This window comes from Coturnix japonica, chromosome 1 (assembly GCF_001577835.2).
Source record: "Coturnix japonica isolate 7356 chromosome 1, Coturnix japonica 2.1, whole genome shotgun sequence".
Classification (NCBI taxonomy): Eukaryota; Metazoa; Chordata; class Aves; order Galliformes; family Phasianidae; genus Coturnix; species Coturnix japonica.
Window position 1 is genome coordinate 97,303,360 of NC_029516.1, and position 21,900 is coordinate 97,325,259.

The 21,900-nt window shown below is 44.5% G+C and overlaps 1 protein-coding gene across 2 annotated transcripts; it reads left to right on the forward strand.

Annotated features, from left to right (window-relative positions):
* Positions 1–15,149: 15,149 nt before the first annotated feature.
* Positions 15,150–21,203, forward strand: B3GALT5 (beta-1,3-galactosyltransferase 5). 2 transcript variants are annotated; one of them, XM_032448975.1, is made up of 2 exons: positions 15,150–15,264; positions 15,794–21,203. In XM_032448975.1, the coding sequence occupies exon 2, from the start codon at positions 15,794–15,796 to the stop codon at positions 16,742–16,744; it is 951 nt and encodes a 316-aa protein (XP_032304866.1). In that variant the 5' UTR covers positions 15,150–15,264; the 3' UTR covers positions 16,745–21,203. The 2 variants fall into 2 exon arrangements, with proteins under 2 accessions (XP_032304866.1, XP_032304867.1); XM_032448976.1 differs by having other exon boundaries at positions 15,155–15,264; positions 15,898–21,203.
* Positions 21,204–21,900: the final 697 nt, after the last annotated feature.

Consider the following 21,900-nt stretch of genomic DNA (forward strand, 5'->3'; position numbering starts at 1 on the left):
TCCCTTCCCTTCCCTTCCCTTCCCTTCCCTTCCCTTCCCTGTTCTTGGTTTTAATCCAAATGAACCTTTCTGTTGACAGCCCTCATTCTGAGCCAGATCAAAAAATACACTATTTGGAGTCCTTCCCATTGCCACTTGCTCCCTTGCCAGCCCAGCACAGGAAGATGCTGATAATAAATAAACCAAAAGGCACATTAAACTCAGTAGCACAGAGGGACCCATTAGTCAGAACCACAGATGAAGGGCTAGTTTTCTGGCACTGCAGTCAGGCTCTACCAAACCTTTCATCTCAAGCTGTGTAACGGTGCTCAGATTGATCAGTGCTGAGCAAATGCCTGCAGGTGGATGGGCTGATGGAGGCAGCTCAGTGGCTGTGCTAAACCTGCTTTCAATCATTGTTTCCCTGAGATCACATCTTTGCCTGGCCTGTAGGCAGGTGCACAATTAACAGGGAGACACAAGGGGAGAAGGAGAAAGACTGAAGTTAGACATCAAGCCCATGTACACACCTGCCTTAAGATCTTCATTTTACTTTAGGGTGGCTGTGCCTTGTAAAAACTGTTTTCTTGTGCAAGCATGTTGTGTTCCTCCTCATAGGACTCCTCTTCTTTGCTTTGTCCTTCCTGATACCTTTTGACAGTGACTGTGTGGGATGCAACTGGTCCCTGAGACATAGCATTTTGGTTTCAGTTCCTGAGGCTGCTCTGTAACTGCTGGGCTGCTGCATGGAAGGTGTCTGCCAACACCTCTTCAGGCCAGGAGCCCCACTGTGCCATTCAGTCTGTGATTCCTGTGCACTGTTGATATGCTTGAACCTGCCTTCTGATAATGCTGCTCCAGGGCTCATATCCTGCAGGGATCTGCATGCTGTTGACCTTTTGGATGCCTGCAAGGCTGGGGCAGAAGGGAATACCTCCCTGGCAAGGATGAGACCAAAGGTGGGTGGTGGGCGCACAGACGTTCATCGGGCAGCTTAGCCGTAACTTCTGGCGCCTACCTACCCTACCATTTGCCTCAGGTCAGGTGATGTGCCCAGGAACAGAAATTCCTTCCCAAAGGAAAATCAAGGTCTATGAGCAAAGTACATGGTGCTCCATGTACTTCCCATCAATCATGCAGTGAGGAGTGGTGATAAAAACTATTCCCTTATTCCTGACCTGGAGCCAAAGACCTGGAGCATGTGGTTTGATTATCATCACTGCTGTAAAGTGGTGCTCAGCCTGCTGTGAGCCAGCCCTGAAGAAGGGCTCATCAGGGACAGGTTGCAGGCTCCTGGAGCTGTGTGGCACTGGAAAAGCCCAGAAGGCATGAAGAGAAACACAGCTAAGGACCTTGTGGTTAATGAGCCATAGAATCACAGAACCATATTTGGGTTGGAAGGGAGCTCAAAGCCCACCCACCCCAACACCTGCTGTGGACAGGGCTGCCCCGGGCCCCATCCAACCTGGCCTTGAGCACATCCAGGGATGGGGCACCACAGCTTCACTGGGCAGCTGTGCCGGCACCTTACTGCCCTCCTAGGAGATATATCTTTTTCCTCATATCTAACCTAAATTTCCCCTTTTAGTTTGGAATTGTTACTTCTTGCTCGGTCACAAGGAAGCCAATTCTCTGTACCACATCCAGGATCTTGCAGCCTCTTGCCCTTCTGGATGCTCACCAAGTACAGCCCTTGTCTACTGTATAAGAAGACTGTAGAAAAAATAAATTGGACAGCTTCTTCAAAAGAAAACAAAGAGGTATCTTAATCCCAGCCTTTATCTGCTTATTGAGGGATAAAAAGCAGGATGAAGTCCCCAGCCAACAGAACATAGCAAGAAACAGCTCCATACTTCAAATGGATAGCAGCTTATCAGCAAGAGAAAAAGGCTTTTGTGTTAGTGAGGCTTTAAATCAAGCTGGAATTGCTGTCAGAGATGGGCTGTGTCTCTGAGTGAGACACAGGCTGAGTGCAGGCAGCAGCCATGAGTGGTATCCTTGGTCAGGTCCCACCCAGAGACATGTGAGCTAAAGGCACAGCTTTGATTGTTCTCAGCTGTTGAGCTGCTGCAGGTTTGTCAGCAGCTGGTCCTGGAGCAGCAGGAACAAACAAAGGATGACGGTGGATTAGATGGGAGGTCTCATACGGAGTGAAAGTAAAGGTACGAGTTCGTACACCTGCAGTCGCACTGAACAAAGACTGCTGAAAGTGTAAAAGGCCAAGTCCAGCAGATGCTGGAGTTAGATTTTGGCTCTCAGAAGTTCTTTGCAAGAAGCTGTGAGACATCACGACATACTGAAATTATTAGAAATCAAGAGGTTTGTTTAGATAGTGGAAATAAGACCTTCAACCTTTGTACCTCTGAATACAACTCTATTCACACGCCGATAGCTTGCTTTCTTACGCATAGTGGGTGGATGCTGGTATGAGGCATGCATAAGCAAAACAAATATTAAGAACACTGTATCTGTAGTTAAGATAAATTAAAGAAGCTCTCGAAGGGCTGTCAGTTTGCTGAAATAGTTCTATTTTTGCCTTTTCTCAGTAAAGTTTTTTGTCCTCTGACAGCTTACGTTTACCCCACAATGTAGAGTATGGATGGCTATCAGCGACTTCAGATTTTTCGCTCCGAAGGAAGTTGTTATGAGAACACGTTTGTCAAAGAGTTTCATGTCTGGTTGTTTTGTCTCCGTAAGTGGCTTCTTGTTGTGGTTTGCTGCAGCCAAGGTTCACTGACCCAGGCCCAGTCTGCTGTGTAAAACAAAGGAAGCGACTGAATAAGTACAAACTTTTGGGTAACGCTAATGGTGTGCATCTGTTTTTTGAATGGGTTTTTCCATAAACCCCCTTTAATATGCACTTCACAGACTGGGAGAACTCCTTGAGAGCAGCTCTGCAGAAAAGGATGTGGGGGTCCTGATGAAGCTGGACATCAGCCAGCAGTGCGTGCTTACAACAAAGAAGGCCAACAGGCTGCATCAACAAGAAGGGTGACAGCAGGGAGAGGGAGGTGATTGTTCTCCTCTGCTCTGCCCTTATGGGGTTCCATTCAGAGTACTGCATCCAGGCCTGGGGCCCCCAGAACAAGAAGGAGAGGAGCTGTTGGAAAGGGTCCAGTGGATGGCACAAAGATGCTCATAAGGCTGGAGCTCGCTCTCCTATGAAGACAGGCTGAGGCAGCTGGGCTTGTTTAGTCTGGAGAAGAGAAAGATGCAGGGAGGTTTCGCTGTGTCCTTCCCATTACTTGAAGGGAGTGTATAAATAGGAGGGAAACAAACTTTTTACATGGTCTGATAGTGATAGGACAGGGAGGAATGGCTTTAAACTAGAAGAAGGGAGATTTAGGTCGGGTGTTAGGTAGAAATTCTTCATCCAGACAGTGGTGATGTGAAATACTGAGCCAAAGGCACAGAGAGGTAGATTATTTTCCTTGTTATTTTCTTCTAGAATAGGGCTTATGGTTCTTGGAATTGTCATTGCCTCCACTCCCCCAGCAATAAACATTGACACCATAACTCATAATTTCTTTCATCAGAGGGTGGTGAGGCGCTGGCACAGCTGCCCATAGAAGCTGTGGTGCCCCATCCCTGCAGGCGCTCAAGGCCAGGTTGGATGGGGCCCTGGGCAGCCTGAGCTGGTTAGGACTCTTCTAACTCAAACCATTCTATGAATTCTGCAGATTCTATGAAAAATAATGCTGGTTTTCATTGGTCTCCAGTGGATGAGTAGTGCAGATTCTGCAGCCCTGCCAAGGGAGCACACAGCTGCATCTCTCTCTGACTCCATCACTGAACCCACCTTCATTCTGTGCCTCCATAGGAGCAGTCGTACCCACCGGTAAGCTGCAGAAGTAGGAACAGGACCTAAAAAACATTTTAACACTATACAAGTAGGTTCTATTGGTACTACCATTCCTCACATGAGGTGACAGCTTTTAATGTCTTTATAAACACAAACGTTGCCCCCAAAATTGCAACAAAATTCCTTTGCCTGACTGAAATAAATCTGCATGTAGATTCAATGTAATGAAGTGCTGGAGGCTTCTACAAGACGGGTGGATATAATTTTTTGTGGACAGCTCTGACACTCCTAGTGCAACCAGGTGGTAACACCACTGTGATGCCTAGCACCTATCCCAGGTGTGCAGCCTGTAGATCCCCCACCTGCGGCCCTTATCAGCACAGCTCAAGGACACAGCTCTTCCACCTGCAACTGTATTATCAGCATTGCCCAGGGATGTAGCTCCTATTCATATTGTTCATAACGTTAGAAGAACCCAGAAACACAGCGAACCTAACCCCACCCCAAACAACAGCATTTTTGGTGAGTTACTGTAGCGCAACCTCCTCTCTGCCTGCCTTACACCTCAGTGATTTCTCACATAGAAATAGACTCTGTTACTTATGAGGACCACTTCCAACCCTCAGAACCTGTTAGAGAATGTGATGATATCAAGCCAAGTTCTTTGAGACATCGTGTCCAGCTATGAGCAGCACTGAGGTGAATCTTACTTGGGCAGCAGAAATACCCCATTTTCTAAGTGTCCTGCCCTGTGCACCCCACCTCCTCCTTTGCAGTCAATCAGCATCTGTGCTTTTTTTTTTTCACTTTAAGCTAGGCCCTGATGACTAAGGGAACAGGAAGATTATAGTTTAAGTGTGTAATTCTCATTCGATGTGACAGGTTAAAGCTACATGCTTTTAGAGGAAGCTTAGGATTATTTTAGCTCAATTACAATACCAGTTTGGTCCCTGATTCATTCTTTGAGGGCTGACTTCATGGAAATATATGTTGACTTAAATTTCCTGCTAGTAATATAAGCATATGTTTATACTGCTCTGTTTAAATGCTTCACTGGTGTAGGGGTGGACCTGCACATCAAGTGCAATACTGAACCAGAGGCACAGAGAGGTAGATTCTGTTCCTTGTTCTTTTTTTCTAGAATAGGGGTTATGGTTCATGGAATTGTCATTTCCTCCACTCCCGCAGCAATAAATATCGACACCATAACTCATAATTTCTTCCATCAGAGGGTGGTGAGGCGCTGGCACGGTTGCCCATAGAAGCTGTGGTGCCCCATCCCTGGAGAAGCTCAAGGCCAGGTTGGATGGGGCCCTGGGCAGCCTGAGCTGGTGGGGGGCAGCTCTGCCCATGGCTGGGGTTGGGGTGGGTGGGCTCTGAGCTCCCTTCTAACCCAAGCTTTTCAATGGTTCTGTGATTCATGGACACCAGCCCTTCAGTGTACAGCCCTGTGTGAGACTGTGTCTCCCTGCCCTCCCTTACAGCACTGAGCAGGGAAGAAGTTTGATAGAGATCCACAGTGCGCTCCCTAGCAGCACAGCCCTGAGGTGCCCACCCTGCCCACAGGGAGCATGGACCCAGCTATGCTGAAGCTTTTGTGGCTCCCCAGTGGAAGATGGTGGATCAGGCTGTGGAAAGTGCCAAAAGGCAAGGAGAGTTTTCTGAGCACAAAATGAGAAATTGAGGAAATTGAGGATACATGGATTTGCTTTCTTTTATTTTTTTTTCCTCTTAAGTAGTAGTAGTAGTAGTAGTAATAATAATAGTAATAATAATAAGTAGTAGTAGTAGTAGTAATAATAAAGCATCCTGTGCTTTTTTTTAAGCTAATTTGGAAGTGATTCCCCATCTCTCACCTGTATTTCCCTGCAAAGGAGAAGGAGCAGAGAGCATTTTGTGCGTTTCCTCTGCCATGTTTCTGTATCTGTACGGTTGGAGTGGAGGGGGAGGAGGAGGAGAGCTGCCAGCAGCGTGCTGCAATTGATTTTTCCCTTGTTTTTGTGCTGCGCTGAAGCAACCTGCTTCAGAAATGACAACTACAAATCAAAGAAGGTATTTAGTGCTGGAAGTCCAAACTCCCCGAGCTGTTAGCGGGGGTGTAGCGATTAAACGGGATGTTTTATCTACAACACCCTTCTGGAAGCATGCATTCCTAAGAGCTTGCAGCCCTTAGGAGCAAAAACTATTTACATTTGCTTCAATAACTGCTGTCGTGTGAAACTTTCAGTTATGGACTGCCACCACCTGGGGGGGGCTTGTGCCCATACACAGCTGGCAGTCCCCATCTCTCCTGCTCATCAAGGGCGTGAGGAGGGGGTGAAGTGGAGTGCAGATGACAGGGATGGGGAAGAGATGCTGGGACAGATGTAGGGTGCCCTTTGCTCCTTGCGCAGAGCTCGTTGCACCTTATAGAGGGAAATCCACGGCTCGGAGCGTTCTCCAAGCAGCATCACCGTTAGCCGAGAGCACGGAGCCTAACTTCCCAGCCCTGCAAAGGCTCGGCTCCGCTCTGCAGGACGAGCAGCTCCGTTAGCAGGGCTGGAGGAGTGTCGTCTCCTCCTCAAAAGCAACATAAAGCCGTCTGCTAGGACGGTTCCTAACTTTCCTTTCCCTGCCGGCTCCCACTGCAGTGTCTGTGTGAGGCTGATACCTACGGGTGAAGGGAGGGACGGACGGAGGGAGGGAGGGAGTGAGTGAGTGAGAGGGAGGAGAGGAGGGAGGGAAGGAAGGAGACAGGCGGAGAGCTCGAGTTACAGCAGCCGCATCAGTGCTGTCCCCGGGCTCGCCTGCAGCCCACGCGGGGCTGGAGGCGGCCACGCACCGTGGGCTCGTGGAGCTGCCCGGGGAAGGGCCGGGACATAGCAGGCAGCGCAGTCCCCTGCAACCACCGCAGCACGGCCCTACGAGCCCGAGGATGCGCTACGAGCGTGTGAGGGAAGGAGCGCGGATCACCCGGTGCAGGTATGGCCATGTGCGGGGATCTCGTTTGTGCACCGAGGATGGGGATACCCGAATCTGGTGGGCTTTCGGTTGGGAGAACAAAAGGAAAATTCTGGCTTTGAAGAGTAGGTGTAGAACGAGCTACCTGTCATATCCCCAGCCGGTGGTGAGTTCATGTGAAGGCTCGATATTGAAGCATCCATCCTGCAGTAAAATGAGCAGGAGGTGCAAGGGGTACCCTGGGCTGGTGGGACAGTTGCAAGAGATCTCATGTACAGGACCATTTAGTACCCCAATGTACTAAAACCTAATGGTTTAATACATTTTAGCACATTCTGGCTGCCCATGAACCTGCCCCCAGCTGTAGAGCTTGAGTTGTGTTTGGGAGAATGGGGCGCAAGGTTTGGCTGACCCATGTTTTTTGCTGAGAGCTGGGAGAAAACTCTTAAAAATAAGGAGACCTTTATTTTAAATAGGAAAATGAAACCCATATCTAAAGTGCAACATCCTGACAAGTTCTTATCCCACAGCGGCAGTGGCTGGGCTGAGAAGCAGTCTGTTTGTAAAAGATTGCAATGACATTGGAATGCCTTTATTGGTAATTTTACTTGGTCTGGACACTTTTTGTACAGTCTGTATAAATTATCTCTTCTCCACATTACTCTTTTCCTTTCTCCTCCCTGTATCTTGAGATTACTTCTGAGGGAGAAGAGCAAACTTTGTGCCTCAGATAACACCTTCATCCAACTGTGGCACTGCTTATAAATAAGGGTGCAAGCAGGGTGAAAGAAGCATCCAAACAACACTCTGAGACATAGAGTACGGTGCTGTGTAGAGCCAGAAGAACTCAGTGGCTCTTATGGCTGCCTTCCAACTCGGGATATTCTGTGATTCTGTGACTCTAAGTCATTTCTTTGGGGAGGGGGGAGCAATGACACACAAACTCATCTGCATAATTTTTGAAGCACAGTGCTGCAGATCAGTTAACTGGGCTTTTGGAGCCATAGCACTGAAGGAAAAATCATCCTCATTGCTTTATTTCACTACGTGGGTAAGAGAGTGGCTTTTAGTTGGGTTTTACTGTTCAGGACACTGAATGGTATTGGATTGTACTGAGGAAATCTGCACAATGGGTGCATCCAATTGTGGACAGCTCCTTACCTTTGGTATGATCAGCAGTTTGGAATATAGGAAGTAAAACAGTAATTGCATTATGCTCACCAATTCATGAGGTGCTGGGGAAAAAAAGAATAGAAAGGTAAAAATGCTCATTACCATGAGGTAAACTGAAGATCGGGGGATTGTAGGAAAAGAGTCCACTGGTATTAAAGAGAGGAGGGAGGAACTGAGGGTGCACTGGGAGCTGGGAGGGGACAGAACTGGGACAGCTGACCCTGACTGGCCAAAGGGATGTCCCATGCCATGTGGTGTCATGCTCAGCAATAAAAGCTGGGGCTAGAGGGGAGGAAGGGGTAATTAACCTCCTTTATGTTACCTTAGGTGGTACTAAAACTGTCATTCAGAGAAGGAAATGGTGTGAGTCGTTCTTTGAAAGATAAGAGATAAAGAACTGCAGGCACCTATTCTAAAACTGTCTGTGCTGCAGCACAACCACAGGAGATCTAGAGGAATCAGGTGGAATTTTCAGATATTCCTCCATTATTGAACTTTGGTTATGGATTTTCTTTGATTTTTACAAGAAAATTTTCTCTGCTTATTACTGCATACTACAACGGTAATAAGAGTGTTGAGGCTGTGTTGATTGTGCTGCTTAACAGTACAGTTGTACTCATATATCTGAATGCAGATTCTGTATGCAGAGGATTTCCTCAGTATGAACATTACTCTAGAATTTAACGTAACTTTCAGTTCTATTTTTTTGTCAAGAACTATTAAATTCTTCAAAGCTGGACTAGTTTCTTCTGCTCAGTTTTAAAGAAAAAAATAATATGTGTTTATTATTAAAATCCAAAGAAGTAAATGAAACAAGTGCTATCCTCTCTGGACAGCTGGTTCCAGCATCTCACCACTCTCTGAGTAAAGAATTTCCTCCTAACATTTAATCTAAATATCCTCTCTTTTAGTTTTAAAGCATTTCCCCTTGTCCCATTTCTACCAGACTGTGTAAAAAGTTGGTCTTCCTGTCTATAAGCTCTTCTTAAGTACTGGAGGGACACAATGAGGTCACCCAACCCAGGAGCCTTTTGCAAGATAAACAAGTCCAGCTCCAGCTTGACCTTTTTACACAAGAAAGATGCTCCAGCCCTCTGAGCATGCTTTTATCTTCCTGTGGACCCACTCCAACATCTCCACTCCTTGTACTGAAAGCCCCAGGCCTGGACGCAATACTCCACATGGGACCTCACACATGCAAAACAGAGGGGGATGATCCCCTCCCTCTCCCTGCTGGCCACCTCTCTTGTGGTGCAGCTGAGGATAATATTGGCCTTCTGAGCTGCAAAAACACACATACAGCTTTTCACCCATCAGAACCCACAAGTCCTTCTCTGCAGGGCTGCTCTTAAGTTCTTCTCTCAGTCTGTACACATACCTGGGATTGCCTCAATCCAAATGTGGTACCTTGCACTTGAACCTCATTAGGTTCATATGGGCCCATCTTTCAAACTTATCTGGATCCCTCTGTCTGGCATCCCTTTCCTTTTGTCCTATCAACCACTCAGCTTAGTGTCATCCGTAGAGTAGCTAACTGATTATTTACAGGACAGGAGGATGTTTTGGATGGGCAAGGTTGGGGACATTGGTGACTCTCTGAGGGCCTTGGCACCAGCTTCCTACCTTGGATCCTCTTTCAGGAAGGACTCCTAGCTGGAACCTCACCCCAGCAGCTCAGGACACCTGGGTTCTCCTCCTGGCTGCACAGCAGGCTTTTCCTGTGACTGCTGGTGAACCCATTGATTACTGCCTGGTGCCATTTCCCCATTCATAAATTGTTTTTGTCTTTCTGGTGGTCCTGAGGTTTATCTTCAACATTAACATCTTCCATTCTCAGACCCCTCTTCCCATGTATGCCCCAAAATAGTGGCCCAGGATCTGCTGGGGAGGAGCCAGGAGGGCAGAATCCCCATCAGGAGCAGCCCTGAGGTTGATGTGTGCTCTTGAAACACAAAGATTTGTGCACAGCTCTGTGCTTCCATGTCCCTCAGGCTGTTTAACCTGCACTGCCATCTGCCCCAAGTGGAAAAGCCAATATTTTCTTTAAATGTTTTTCCATTTAAAAATAACAGAGAAAAACATTCTTTGGAGGGGTGGAACAGAGTCCACAAGTCTTGTTCACGTGACTTGTATCTTGTCCTGATGACGGACTCAGAATAATGGGCGTAAAACATCGCAGATTGTGAAAGCAAACAACACACCCATACAAGCAAGCATCAAACCAAACAAAATACTCCCCAGTATGAAATAAAGTGCCTAGCAAGTCAGTGCTTCTTTGACAGAAACTGGCAATTATAATGCACTAGAACCTTGGCTTGCTTAGACTTGCTAATCAGCTGTCAAAAGGAGAGAATCCTGACATTGGTGAGAGGTATCAGAGCAGAAAAGCCTTCTTGTAAACTAACAGAACAGCCAGAAGAAGATACTTTCCCCCTGTTCTTTATTCAGTATTCCATCCTCCTTGCCTTCCAGTCTTGACATTCACTTTGGATGAGGATGTTGTTAATATATGCTGCTGTGCATGGTTTCCTCTGAGTTGAAAAGAGACATTCTAAAGCGCTGTGAAGATAACATTTAGTCCTACCACCCTGGCTGTTTTCCGCACTGAGTTCTTGTGGTTGAGGTGGCACTGTGACCTGTCTCACCTGTCATGATGGCCCTGTGTATGCAGGCACCAAGCAAAGGGGCAGGACTCAGCCAGCACTTCAAAGGGGGCATGGCAGGGCCAGGTGTCCAAGGATGACGCTTTATGTTGAGTAGAAGTCAGCTGGGTTGGATGACCCTGACTGAACAGAGAAACCAGGCTGCCCAGCAAGGGGATGATTCTTCCTTCCCTAGCAGTGTTGTCCCAGCTACTGCTGAGCCTTCTGCTTTGTCAGTCTTCGCCTTTGAGAGAATGAAGGTGATCTCTGCTCTTTTAAAATGCTTGCATTTAGGAAAACTGTTTCCTGGTGTATTGACTTATTATCTAAGTATACTCAGTCCCTCTCTGTGTCCTGCCAAGCTTCTATGAATGCAGCTTAAAGGTTTTGTTCCAGGGGAAATAAAAAAAAAAAAAACAAAACAAAAACATTTGCAGGTATTAGTTGTGCTTATACCAGGGCACGTGCTACTTTTGGCTATTAGGAAAGGCAATTTGAAATGCCTCTGCTGTCTTTAGCTGTGCGGTGCCTGAGGTTCCTACTCCTGTTTGCATGTTTAAATCACAGCCATGCTTTTGGGTGCGCTAGAGGCAGTAGGAACCTCTTGCCCCTTTCTTATACAAAGTGGCAACTCCTCCTGATGGCCAAATGTGCTTTGAACATGCTGTGTTTTGGGACTTTCGCTGTTCAGCATGTGCAACGTGAACAAGAATCTAAGACTGATCACCCACTGAACTCAGCAGTGTGACTGTAACTTTGCCCCAGAAAAATTAAGCAAACTTTATTTCTTTAAATTTGTATTTTGAATCTTTTTCTCATGGGGACTCTAGACCTACTTACCTTCTCTGCTGCGGGCCAGATTGCTTTTCCTGATCTATATGCCATATAGCCTTGATCTCTTGGTGCTGTTTAGATAATTATACTCATTAACGGATCTAAAGGAGGTGTCATATTAATTTTGATGTGATAACTAGGCTCAGTCAGATGAGTTAACATGACCCATTCACAGTACGACATGAAGGAGTTTACGAAGGTCAGTGTTGTAAGTGGAGGCTCTAGCAAATTTGCCCACCGTGGCAAAGTGTCATGGTGCTTGGGAAACCTCGTGGCACAGCAAAGATGGCAAATAAATTCTCTCATTCTCCTAATTTGCTGAAAGAATTGAAATTCAAGGAGCTTATCTTGGCGAGTTTCGGCAAGCTCCAGGGTGTCCCTTTGATGCTTTCTAGATCACTCTGACACTCAGACAAGAAGTGACTCCTGGTGCTCTAGCAAAAGGCTGAACCTTCTGGCTATGGGGACTGTCCAAGCCCAATTGCAAGTGCCAAATGAGTTCAGGCATGTGCAAAGCAAAGGTATGTCCGACACGATACAGACCTGTGTTATCTTTTTCTTTTCTTCCTTGTTCGTTTTAGGCATGTGCCAAGAGAGAGCATGACTGCAGGCTGCTGTAACCCACATTGCTCCGGTCTCAGGCTTTAGTGCAAACTATGTTGGATATACACAGAGCCATAACACACTCTGCTGGGCAGGTTAAACAAACCACTCGTTAGGACACAAAACAGGTAATTTTTCTGCAATGCCCTACATAAAATACTTGACAGTTGTAATGATAGGAAATGGAAAAAACTTTGAGATAATAACAAACTGCAATTTCTGACTCAAATCAAAGAGAAAACTCAGATAGACTTGTGTTGTCAGTCCCAGGCAGTACTTCATCCCAACAGTTAACCCCCACTTTTATTGTTCAGTATGTCTCCCTCTGGCCAGTTCAGGTCAGTTGTCCCTGTTCTGCCCCCTCCCAGCTCCCTGTGCACCCTTAGCTCCTTGTAGGCAGGGCAGTGTGAGGAGCTGAAATGTCCTTGGCTCTGTGTAGGTGCTGCTCATTATACAATTCAAATTGTTGGTTATTCCCACCCATCTTCAAATTTCTTTGAGATACGCACTGGACTTCCCCATCCTTTTGCATTCCTCACCAAATATACCCATGTTCTTGAGAAAAGCAATCTCACAGAAGGGCTTGCCTTTGCCTGAGGCAGGAATAATCCAGACTGTATTGCCTAGCACGTCTTCTACATGCACCACTGGGACTTTTTCCCTTCTGCAGTATGTAAATATTTTAACTGGGGAGAGCCAGCTCTATTGACAGATCCCTAAGTGTTATCTAACCAGATAGTTTTTGGGTAATTGTGTATCCCAGTGCTTGAATGTCCCAGCACCCACTGCTCTCAGTGTAGTCTTTAACAGTCCATTGTATCATTTGATTTTCCCAGAGGCTGGTGCATGATAGGGGATGTGATATACCCACTCAATGCCATGCTCTTTGGCCCAGGTGTTTATGAGGTTGTTTCAGAAATGAGTCACATTCTCTGACTCAGTTCTTTCTGGGGTGCTGTGCCACCACAGGACATGCTTTTCAAGGCCCAAGACAGTATTTGGGCAGTGGCCTGGGGCATGGGATCTCTTTCCAACCATCTATCTGGTTGCTTCCACCATTGCAAGCACATGGTGTTTGCCATGGTGAGTTTGTGGGAGTGCTGTATAACCTGCCAGGTTTCCACGTATTTATATTTCAGCTGTCATCCTCTGTGCCAAAGAGGCTTTATCTGCTTGGCTTGATTAATCACAGAACATATTCTACATTCTTGAATAGCCTGTGTCAGTGATAAAGTCCACCCCTCAATCCCTAGACCATCTGTATGTTGATGGCCTTTCTTGATGGCCTGAAGTTTCACGGGCCCACTGAACTAGAAATATTTATGTTGCCAGTCCGATTTAGCTGAGCCACTACAGTCCTAGTGGCTCAATCCACCTGCTGGTTGTTTTAATGTTCCTCAGTGGTTCAGCTTTGTGGTACATGGGCATCCACGTGATTTACTTTTACAACTATATTCTCTACCCAGGCAGCAATATCTTTCCACAGTGCAGTGCCCTGGATGGGTTTGCTTCTGTGCTGCCAGTTGTTCTGCTTCCATTGCTGCAACCACCCCCAGAAGGCATTTGCCACTATCCATGAGTAAGGTAAAACTCATGGGTTGAGATAAAGACAGTTTAATAGGACAAAAAAGGAAGGGAAAATAATAACAATAATAATAAATACAAAAGCATACAAGATAAAGTGATGTATAATGCAATTGTTCACCACCTGTTGACAGCTAGCCAGCCCCTACTAGGGGAAGAATATTAACTCAGATGAAACCAGGGCAAGCTTACTGCCAGAGGATTTTCTATAAAACCTAAGAGATTTTGATGCCAAAATACAGGGTGCTCTCCAAAATAATCAACAGAAAAGAGGTTTGATTACTATTAAGTCTCCACTGTTTCCTAGACCACCTTCTGTAGACTGTAACATTGCTAGGACTCTTCTGTGAAGATAAGTGCGTAGAAGCTGGAAATCTTGAAGCACAGGCTGTACTATTTGTCAGATGCCGGCCAAGGGGGAAAAATACAGGGAAAGTCAGATAATTTAGAAATTGTAGGCCTTGTCACACCTAACCTGTGTTGTAAAACAATATGCTTTAGACTGGATGGTGATGGCTCTGCAAAGTGCAGTCATGGCAGTGCTGTGCTAAATAAACATGACAGAAGCAGTTGTTCTCCAACCATTCTTTATACAGTAGCAATTTTCACAGTAAATATGGGAGAAAGTGCATCCCATCCACCCCAAGTTGGATGGGGCCCTGGGCAGCCTAAGCTTGCAGGGGTCAGCCCTGCTCATGGCACAGGTTGGGGCTAGGTGGGCTTTGAGGTCCTTTCTAACCCAATCCATTCGATGAATTTGGTGATGTGCAGCAGCAGCACAAGGGACAGTGGGAAAAACTGCAACACAGGAAGTTCTGTACATACACAAGGAAGAACTCTCATACAGATTTACATGTGCATCGTTCCTGTTGGCAAACTGAGATGAACTTATTGAGTGGTATTTAAAATGCAGTTAAGTCTGTAACATATAACCTATTCATTGAGTAGAAAGGAAAGAAGTTGGAGGCCTCTGTCTGCATTTGAGAGGAGAGCACTGGTGTAGCTTGGGGAATCCAGGCAGAACATTCCTGGTCAGAAGACAGAGATCAAATTTTCATGAAATCTGAGGCTTCCCAGCTCCATTTGTAGTGTTTTTGGTTTGGAAACCAGATCAAATTTGCTGTTATGAGCTGGGAGAAAAGGAATGGAATGCTTTCCTCCCAGTAAAAAATCCTTCACTCTGGTTCTCTGGAAGAGGAGCTGGTGAACCATAAGAATTTTCTCAGTTCCTTTATGGAGGTGTGTAATTCTTTTTGGCACTGTGATCTATTTGGCTTTTCTTTCATTGTTTTTCTCTTACAATTTGTACTAGGTTTGTAACCATGTGTGCAGCGCATTGATATTTTACAAAGATGAATGAGCTGTTACTGTTTGGAGCTCCTTCCCCTAAAGGATGGAGAAGTGTAGACTGCTTCCTTTTCACGTCAACATGCCCTGCTGAGTCATCTACAGTCTGCAAAAAAAGAAAGATCCCAGTAACCTGACCCACTGCTTTGTCTTTTTTTCCAAGCAACTGGTCCAATGTCAAACATGCCGCTCATGGCTCCTCCAGCAGCAAGATCGGGAGCAGCTTCTGTATCTGTGCAAGAGACCAACAGGATGCAGAGAAGATGAAGACTGGAGGAACCTGCTTGGTTATGCCTGTTAATTGGCCAGGGCTGGCTGCCTTTGGGACCCAGACATTTTTCAAATGAATGGAGAAATACGGTATTTATTATTGTTGTATACTGTTATTTTCTCTCATCTGGCATGAGTGTATATCTGCTGCTTCTCCACAGCCTTTCTTATGTCAGTGTTGAAGAGTCAAAGGCATGCTAGGTAACGTGCTTAATGGGCAAATATTGGTGGTAGGTGGGTGGTTGGACTGGATGGTCTTGGAGGTCTTTTCCAACCTTGGTGATTCCATGATACTATGATTCTGTGCTGAAAGTAATGAGGAAGTGAGACTCATCAACCAGCATGAGCTGGTATCGGTGAGCCCTCTTGTGTGAGTACTTGAGGATATACTGTCTTGGGGCCAGGTTCAAGGAAGAACAAGTGAAAATTTGGCTGCTAGCAGTATGTCCTGTAGTAACTATCCTCAGAAAAATGTGTGTGGGCAAATGCCCTGAGACAGGTAGCTTTCAAAAAGGGATGGCCTGGCTTTAAAACCCTGTGCAGTGAGTTTTGTATGCAGCACTGAAAGGAACAAGATTTTTTTTTTTTTTAATATGCCGTTCCTTCTTGTTTATTTCAGATGGATTTCAGAAAAGTCAAGGTGCTTGTTTGCCTTATGGGGCTCAGCTGTGCCAGCTTATGTTATTTTTACATGAATTTGACTGGACTCTCTATATTCTACAGCAAAAAACAAAGTTGCACACTACAAACATTTAGGAGAATTGAAGGAAACTTCTTGCATCTCCCAGATATAGATTGCCATAGGAACCCACCTTTCCTTGTCCTGCTTGTGACTTCGTCATCTAAAGACGTTGATGCCAGGATGGTCATCCGGCAAACATGGGGGAAGGAGAGAATGGTGGTTGGCAAGCGCCTGGTGACGTATTTCCTCTTGGGGACCCCTGTGAATGATGGGCAGCAGGCTGACATCAGTGCTGAAAGCCAAAAATACAAAGACATTATTCAAAAGGATTTTATGGACACATACTACAATTTGACTTTAAAGACCATGATGGGAATTGAATGGGTTCACCAGTATTGTAATCAGTCCAGCTTTGTGATGAAAACTGACACAGATGTGTTTGTGAATGTTTTTTACCTCACCGAGCTGCTTCTAAAGAAAAAGAGGACCACAGGCCTTTACACAGGCTTTCTAAAACTGCATGAGCACCCCATAAGGAAAAATGAGAGCAAGTGGAATGTGAGGATAGAAGAATACTCCGGTAAGACCTACCCACCATTTTGTTCAGGGACTGGCTATGTTTTATCCACCGATCTTGCTAGTCAGATCTATCATGTTTCGGAGAGTGTTTCATACATCAAACTGGAAGATGTGTTCATAGGACTGTGCCTTGATAAATTAAAAATTCAGCCAGAGGAGCTTCATTCAGAACAGACATTTTTTCCAGAAAAGATTCCATTCTCTGTTTCTCGCTTTAAGAAAATCGTGACATGCCATAAAGTAAGCTTATCCGAACAGCAGAGCTACTGGAATCAGTTACTGACAGAAGAACATGGGAGAGTGCTCTAGCACCTTCCCTGACTGAATTAACAAACTGAAATGCTTTGAATTTACAGGGCTGCACTTGACTCCAGCAAAACACTCTATTATAAATTCTAGATCCATCATGTTGAAGACATTTCTTATGGTTTAGTCCCCATTTCTGCCTCAGAGCATTGTGACATCTTTCTCTTCCATTCACTTCTACCTCTTTCCATCTCTTCTCTACATAGGCAAGTTTTGTTGTTGTTGTTTTTGTTGTTTTTTTTTTTTTTTATTATTATTATTCCTGGAAGATGCAGGCCCACAAGGCTCCCTTCTCCATGGACTAGCTCTCAAAATCATGCTGCTACCAGAGAGGGAATATTTCTGCAGTGCAAAAACAAGCAAAGAATAACAAGATACTTTAATTTACAGAAAATAATTGCACCCTCTTACATGTCTCCCTTAAAACATTACTGCATGTGCTTCCATCTGGGCAGGCATTTAAGAAGAGTTGCTTGTAGCTGTCAAGATGTTCCCCTCCTGGCATAGGGAACTGTAGCCATGTACTTTCAGTGAGCTCTGTGTGGGCAGAACTGTGTAGAGGCAGAGATCTCCCATTCAGTCTACACAGATTTTCTTTCCGTGGTGGAAGAATTTGCCCATGAAGCACTCTTGGGACAGGTTTAGGTATAGCAGGTTACTTTGTGAATGTGTAAGGCTACTGTATTATTTCCTTATGTGTACTTCCCAATGGAAATGATTAGGTGATATGGCTGGATCCATATCACAGAATCAACCACAGCTTGGTTGAGGTTGGCAGCGAGCTCTGGAGATCACTTGGCCTTACCCCTGCTCCCATAGGGACAGCCAGGGCTGAGTTCCCAGGCCCATGTCCAGGCAGCTTCTGAAGATCTCCAAGGAGGAGACTCCACAGCCTCTCTGGGCAGCTTGTGCCAGTGCTCTGTCACCTGTACATCACAGAATCCCCCTTCAGCCTTTTCTTCTCCAGGCTGAACAGGCCCAGCTCTCTCAGCCTTTCCTTGTAGAAGCGATGATCCTGACCCTTTGTCATCTCAGTGGTATTACAATGAACCTAGGAGATATGTTTAATGTTTGTGCTTTGCTTTGATGGATTGGAACCTACTATAAATGGTTGATCAAAGTTAAACTACAGTCCCTTACTGTAGGGAGATAAACAGTACATCTAATTCAGAAATTCTGATACAGCATTCTGTTACTTTGATTTTGTTTATTTTTCTTATTTCTGTTCCTTTTATTTAACATAGGGACAGTTGTGTGTCCTTTTTCACTTACCTGTGCCTGAAAAGCAGGATAAATATTTTCAGAAGGAACATGCCCCATCCTGATAGATGTTGAGAGTTATATTATGTATTCTGATGTAAAGTAAACCAAAGTCATGCGCTGCTTTTTGGCAACTGATAATGAAATATCTTTTATTTATTTATTCATTTATTTATTTATCTTGGTAGAAGAATAACATGATCTATTTTAAGTCGCCCATTCAGAAAATAGCCACGTGTACAGCTTTAGCAGGGATATGTCTAATCAGGTGGTTGGGTGGGTAGCAAAGGGGATGTTTGCCTTCCCCCAGCACATACATCCAGGCTGAACAAACAGCATCTCCAGTTTGCAGGTGTTGTCTGCCCTTGGACTCAAAACCCTGTTGTAGCACATTTGCTTTTGTTCCTGCCTTCAGTAGGTGCAGAGGCTCAGACTGAACAAGCCTAACAGCAGCATTTAAATCACTATTATTTCCATGTAACCTGTAGAAATGTCATTTTTCTTTGCTGTTCATTGTATGCAACTATTGTACCCAAGGTGCCAACTTGCTATTGTGCTACTGGAATTACTGCATTTAGTTCTGAGGCTCCCAGCATAAGAAGGACATGGACCTGTCCAGGGTGGTCTAGGAGAGGACACAGGGATGTACCTCTCCTCTGAAGAAAGGTTGATGGTGCTGTGCTTGTTCAGTCTGGAGAACAGGAAGCTTCAGAGAAACCTTATAGTGGCCTTACAGTACCTACAGGGGTCCTACAGGGTCTGCATCTGAGGGTAGACACCTTATCAGGGAGCGTAGTGATAGGACAAGGTGTAGCAGTTTTAATACAAAAAAGGGGACATTTATAATAGATATAAGGAAGAAATTATTTGCTACAAGTGTGATGAGGCACCAGAACAGGCTGTCCAGAGAAGCTGCGGATACCTCATCCCTAGAGGTGAGGGAATGGCCTCAACTTGTGCCAGGGGAGGTTCAGGTTGGATATTAGGAAAAGACTTGGAAAGAGTGGTGAGGCACTGGAACAAGCTGCCCAGGGAGGTAGTGAAGTCACCGTCCCTGGAGGTGTTCAAGAAATGTTGAGATGTGGCACTGAGAGACATGGTTTAGTGGACAGTACTAGTGGTAAATGGTAGAACTAAATGATCTTAGAGATCTTTTCCAACCTTAATGATTCTGTCATTCTAAGGCCAATTTAAAGAAAAATGTGAAGTATAAACGAGTGCTTTCAGGTCTCTCTCAGTACCCAGACTTGTAGAGTAGAAGTGCACTTCAATGTTCACCCTGGCCTCTGCTGATACTCAAGTGAAATACTCTTAGAGCCCCTCGTGCATCTCTCATCCCATCTGTTCACTGCAGCATGTGCTTCACTTCCACCTCCGTGCCTGGCACCAGCTTTATCCCAGCTGTTAGGACCAGTCTAACCAAACTATCCCAGAGAGCCTTTGACTAGGCAGAAAGCTGTTTGTTTACATACAGATGAGTTTGCTTGTTATCTTCCACTTTGTGTTGAGATTCAAGAGGCACCTGGCTCCTGGGATGGTGCTGCTGCTGATCTTCTGTCAGTCTGAGCTTGTGGCCAAAGGATAAAGTCTTCCATCAGGAGACAGCTTTGTGGGATGTCTACTCTTAAATACATCTTACTTGAACAGATTGTGGCCTTGTATCATCACAGAAACGTTACCTATGATGGTAGGCTCTGCTAGCTTTCTTGTCTGCAGGTTTTATTTTAGTTCAGAAGCATTCCTAACTAACTGGGGAAGATGATGCTATTCTGTGTTAATCACATTTGCAGAAGCTACCCCTATATTTTCAGGGCTAAGTCCATTGTTACTGTGCCATTTGTTATTAGGTCCTCAGGCGTGTTTGAACAAAACACCCCATTCTGGATGTTGCTTCCAAGGAGCATATTTGAAATTTCTATGAAACCTCTGGAAAAATACCAATAAATTACTGCATTTGTAATATTTTGTCCCCTCCAAATATATATTATTAGGCATTTAATGGCGTATCTAACTGAAACATTTGCCTTGCCACCACTGAGTCTGCATAAGGAGAAAATCAGTGCAGAATGAAATGTTATGGATTTAGATAGCTTGTTCCCCTTCTTATTGCAAATTAGTTTTCAAAGTGAAAGTGCTACACATTAATTTTCTCAACATATAATTTGCTGCTAGCTCACAGAAACTGATTTCATAATCCTTCCCATTCAGTATGTTGCTTCGAATAAGAATGTAATAAATAAATAATTAAGTATACAGTATGATTCTGCTGTAAAAGGTGATTTAAGAAAACTAACCGATTGCACATAAGGTACATTTATTTGTTTATTCAAACACAGCCACCGAGCTTGTCAGTTTATATGTATCAGCTAAATGAAACTAGCTTTTGCTGCTGAGGCCATGGATCATGGCTTTTAACACAGTCAAAACTCTTTATTATCCTTTTGCCAAATTTTGTGTTTTCCTATGAAAGGCTGTCAGGAAAAGATTGGAAATACAACTAAGCAAACAAAGCACTGCAGTGTACATCTACTTATCTCTCTTTAGGTCTTTATAGATTGATATAAAAGCTTATAGAAATTGATAGCAGTTTATCTGCACAAGCCTAGAATTTTTTATGTTTCTTGGGAAGGAAGATCATTGAATCAATGAATAGATTTGGAAAATTACTCTGGAAACTTACTCCAGCTCTTCTCACTGAGGAACAAGGACTCCAGGAATCAACAGAGCTGTCAGTGTCTTAGAGTTGAATACTTCAACTCAGCATACTTCATATTTCCAACATGAGATGGGTTTTGGAACACAGAAAAATAAGCACTTTTTTTTTGCAATTATAAACATTGGTTAACATAACCTCAACATAGTTTAGGATTTTCTTATACGTCCGTGAAAGATATCTGATTCAGCGTTACTGAGGAGGTATCGCCCTTCCTGTCTCTTTTGAGAATACGGGATAGATTTTAGCCATCAAACGTATGTATATTTACATATGCCTTATGTAAAAACTGAATGGGATACAAGGGCTAACCATCTATTGTGGATCTGGTAGGGACATTATTCTTCTTGGATGTGGGCAGGATACTGGGATAATCGTAATAATAATAAAAATAATGTGATAATGTTTGCATTTTTGGCATAGAACCTGAGAATGTTGATCTAACTATTCAGTGTATGATATTTTAATAAACTATTTTGTTACCAGAAATCTGCGTGTTAACATTTTTTCTGGGTGTGAATGTATTATCATTTTGGTATGTAATGAAGTTAGGAGGCTTGTTCTTTTTTCAGTCACAAAGGATTTTCTCCTCTTCCCTAGAATACTTAGTTTGTACTTCCTAAAATAGGAGTTGTCGGTCCCTTTTCCTAAGGCAAGCACAGAACTCCCATGAAAGACAAAGTGACCACCAATGGGAGTGCTTTCCCAAGAATTAAACATGCAGTCCCGCCACACAACTCTCTTGTCTATTAACGATGTGCTTCAGGGCAGTCAAGTCAAAAGCTTCTGCAGATAAAACCTTAGTGCCAAGTGCGTGATTATTAAAACCATAACAAAGACACGTATATGCAAGACATAGGACATCTTACTCTGAAAACCAGACCTGTATTTTGCACAGGTTCTGGCTGAGAAAACAGATTTTTTTTTTTTTTTTTTTCCCAGTCTGATAAAATAGGAGTGTAAGGCTATCCTTTAAAAAGTTTGTTTAAGTACACTTCCACTGGAAAACATAATTAGTTTCTTTGGTCGAGAGATCTTTTTGCCTCACATTTCACAAATCTGAAAGTCCATTATTTGTGTGGAAAAATATCCAAGTTCCACCTCTGGATTTCTGCAACTGAGCCATTTACTGATATTCCTTGCATTTGGCTGCTGATCTACCCTGACCTTGTTTAATATATGGCTT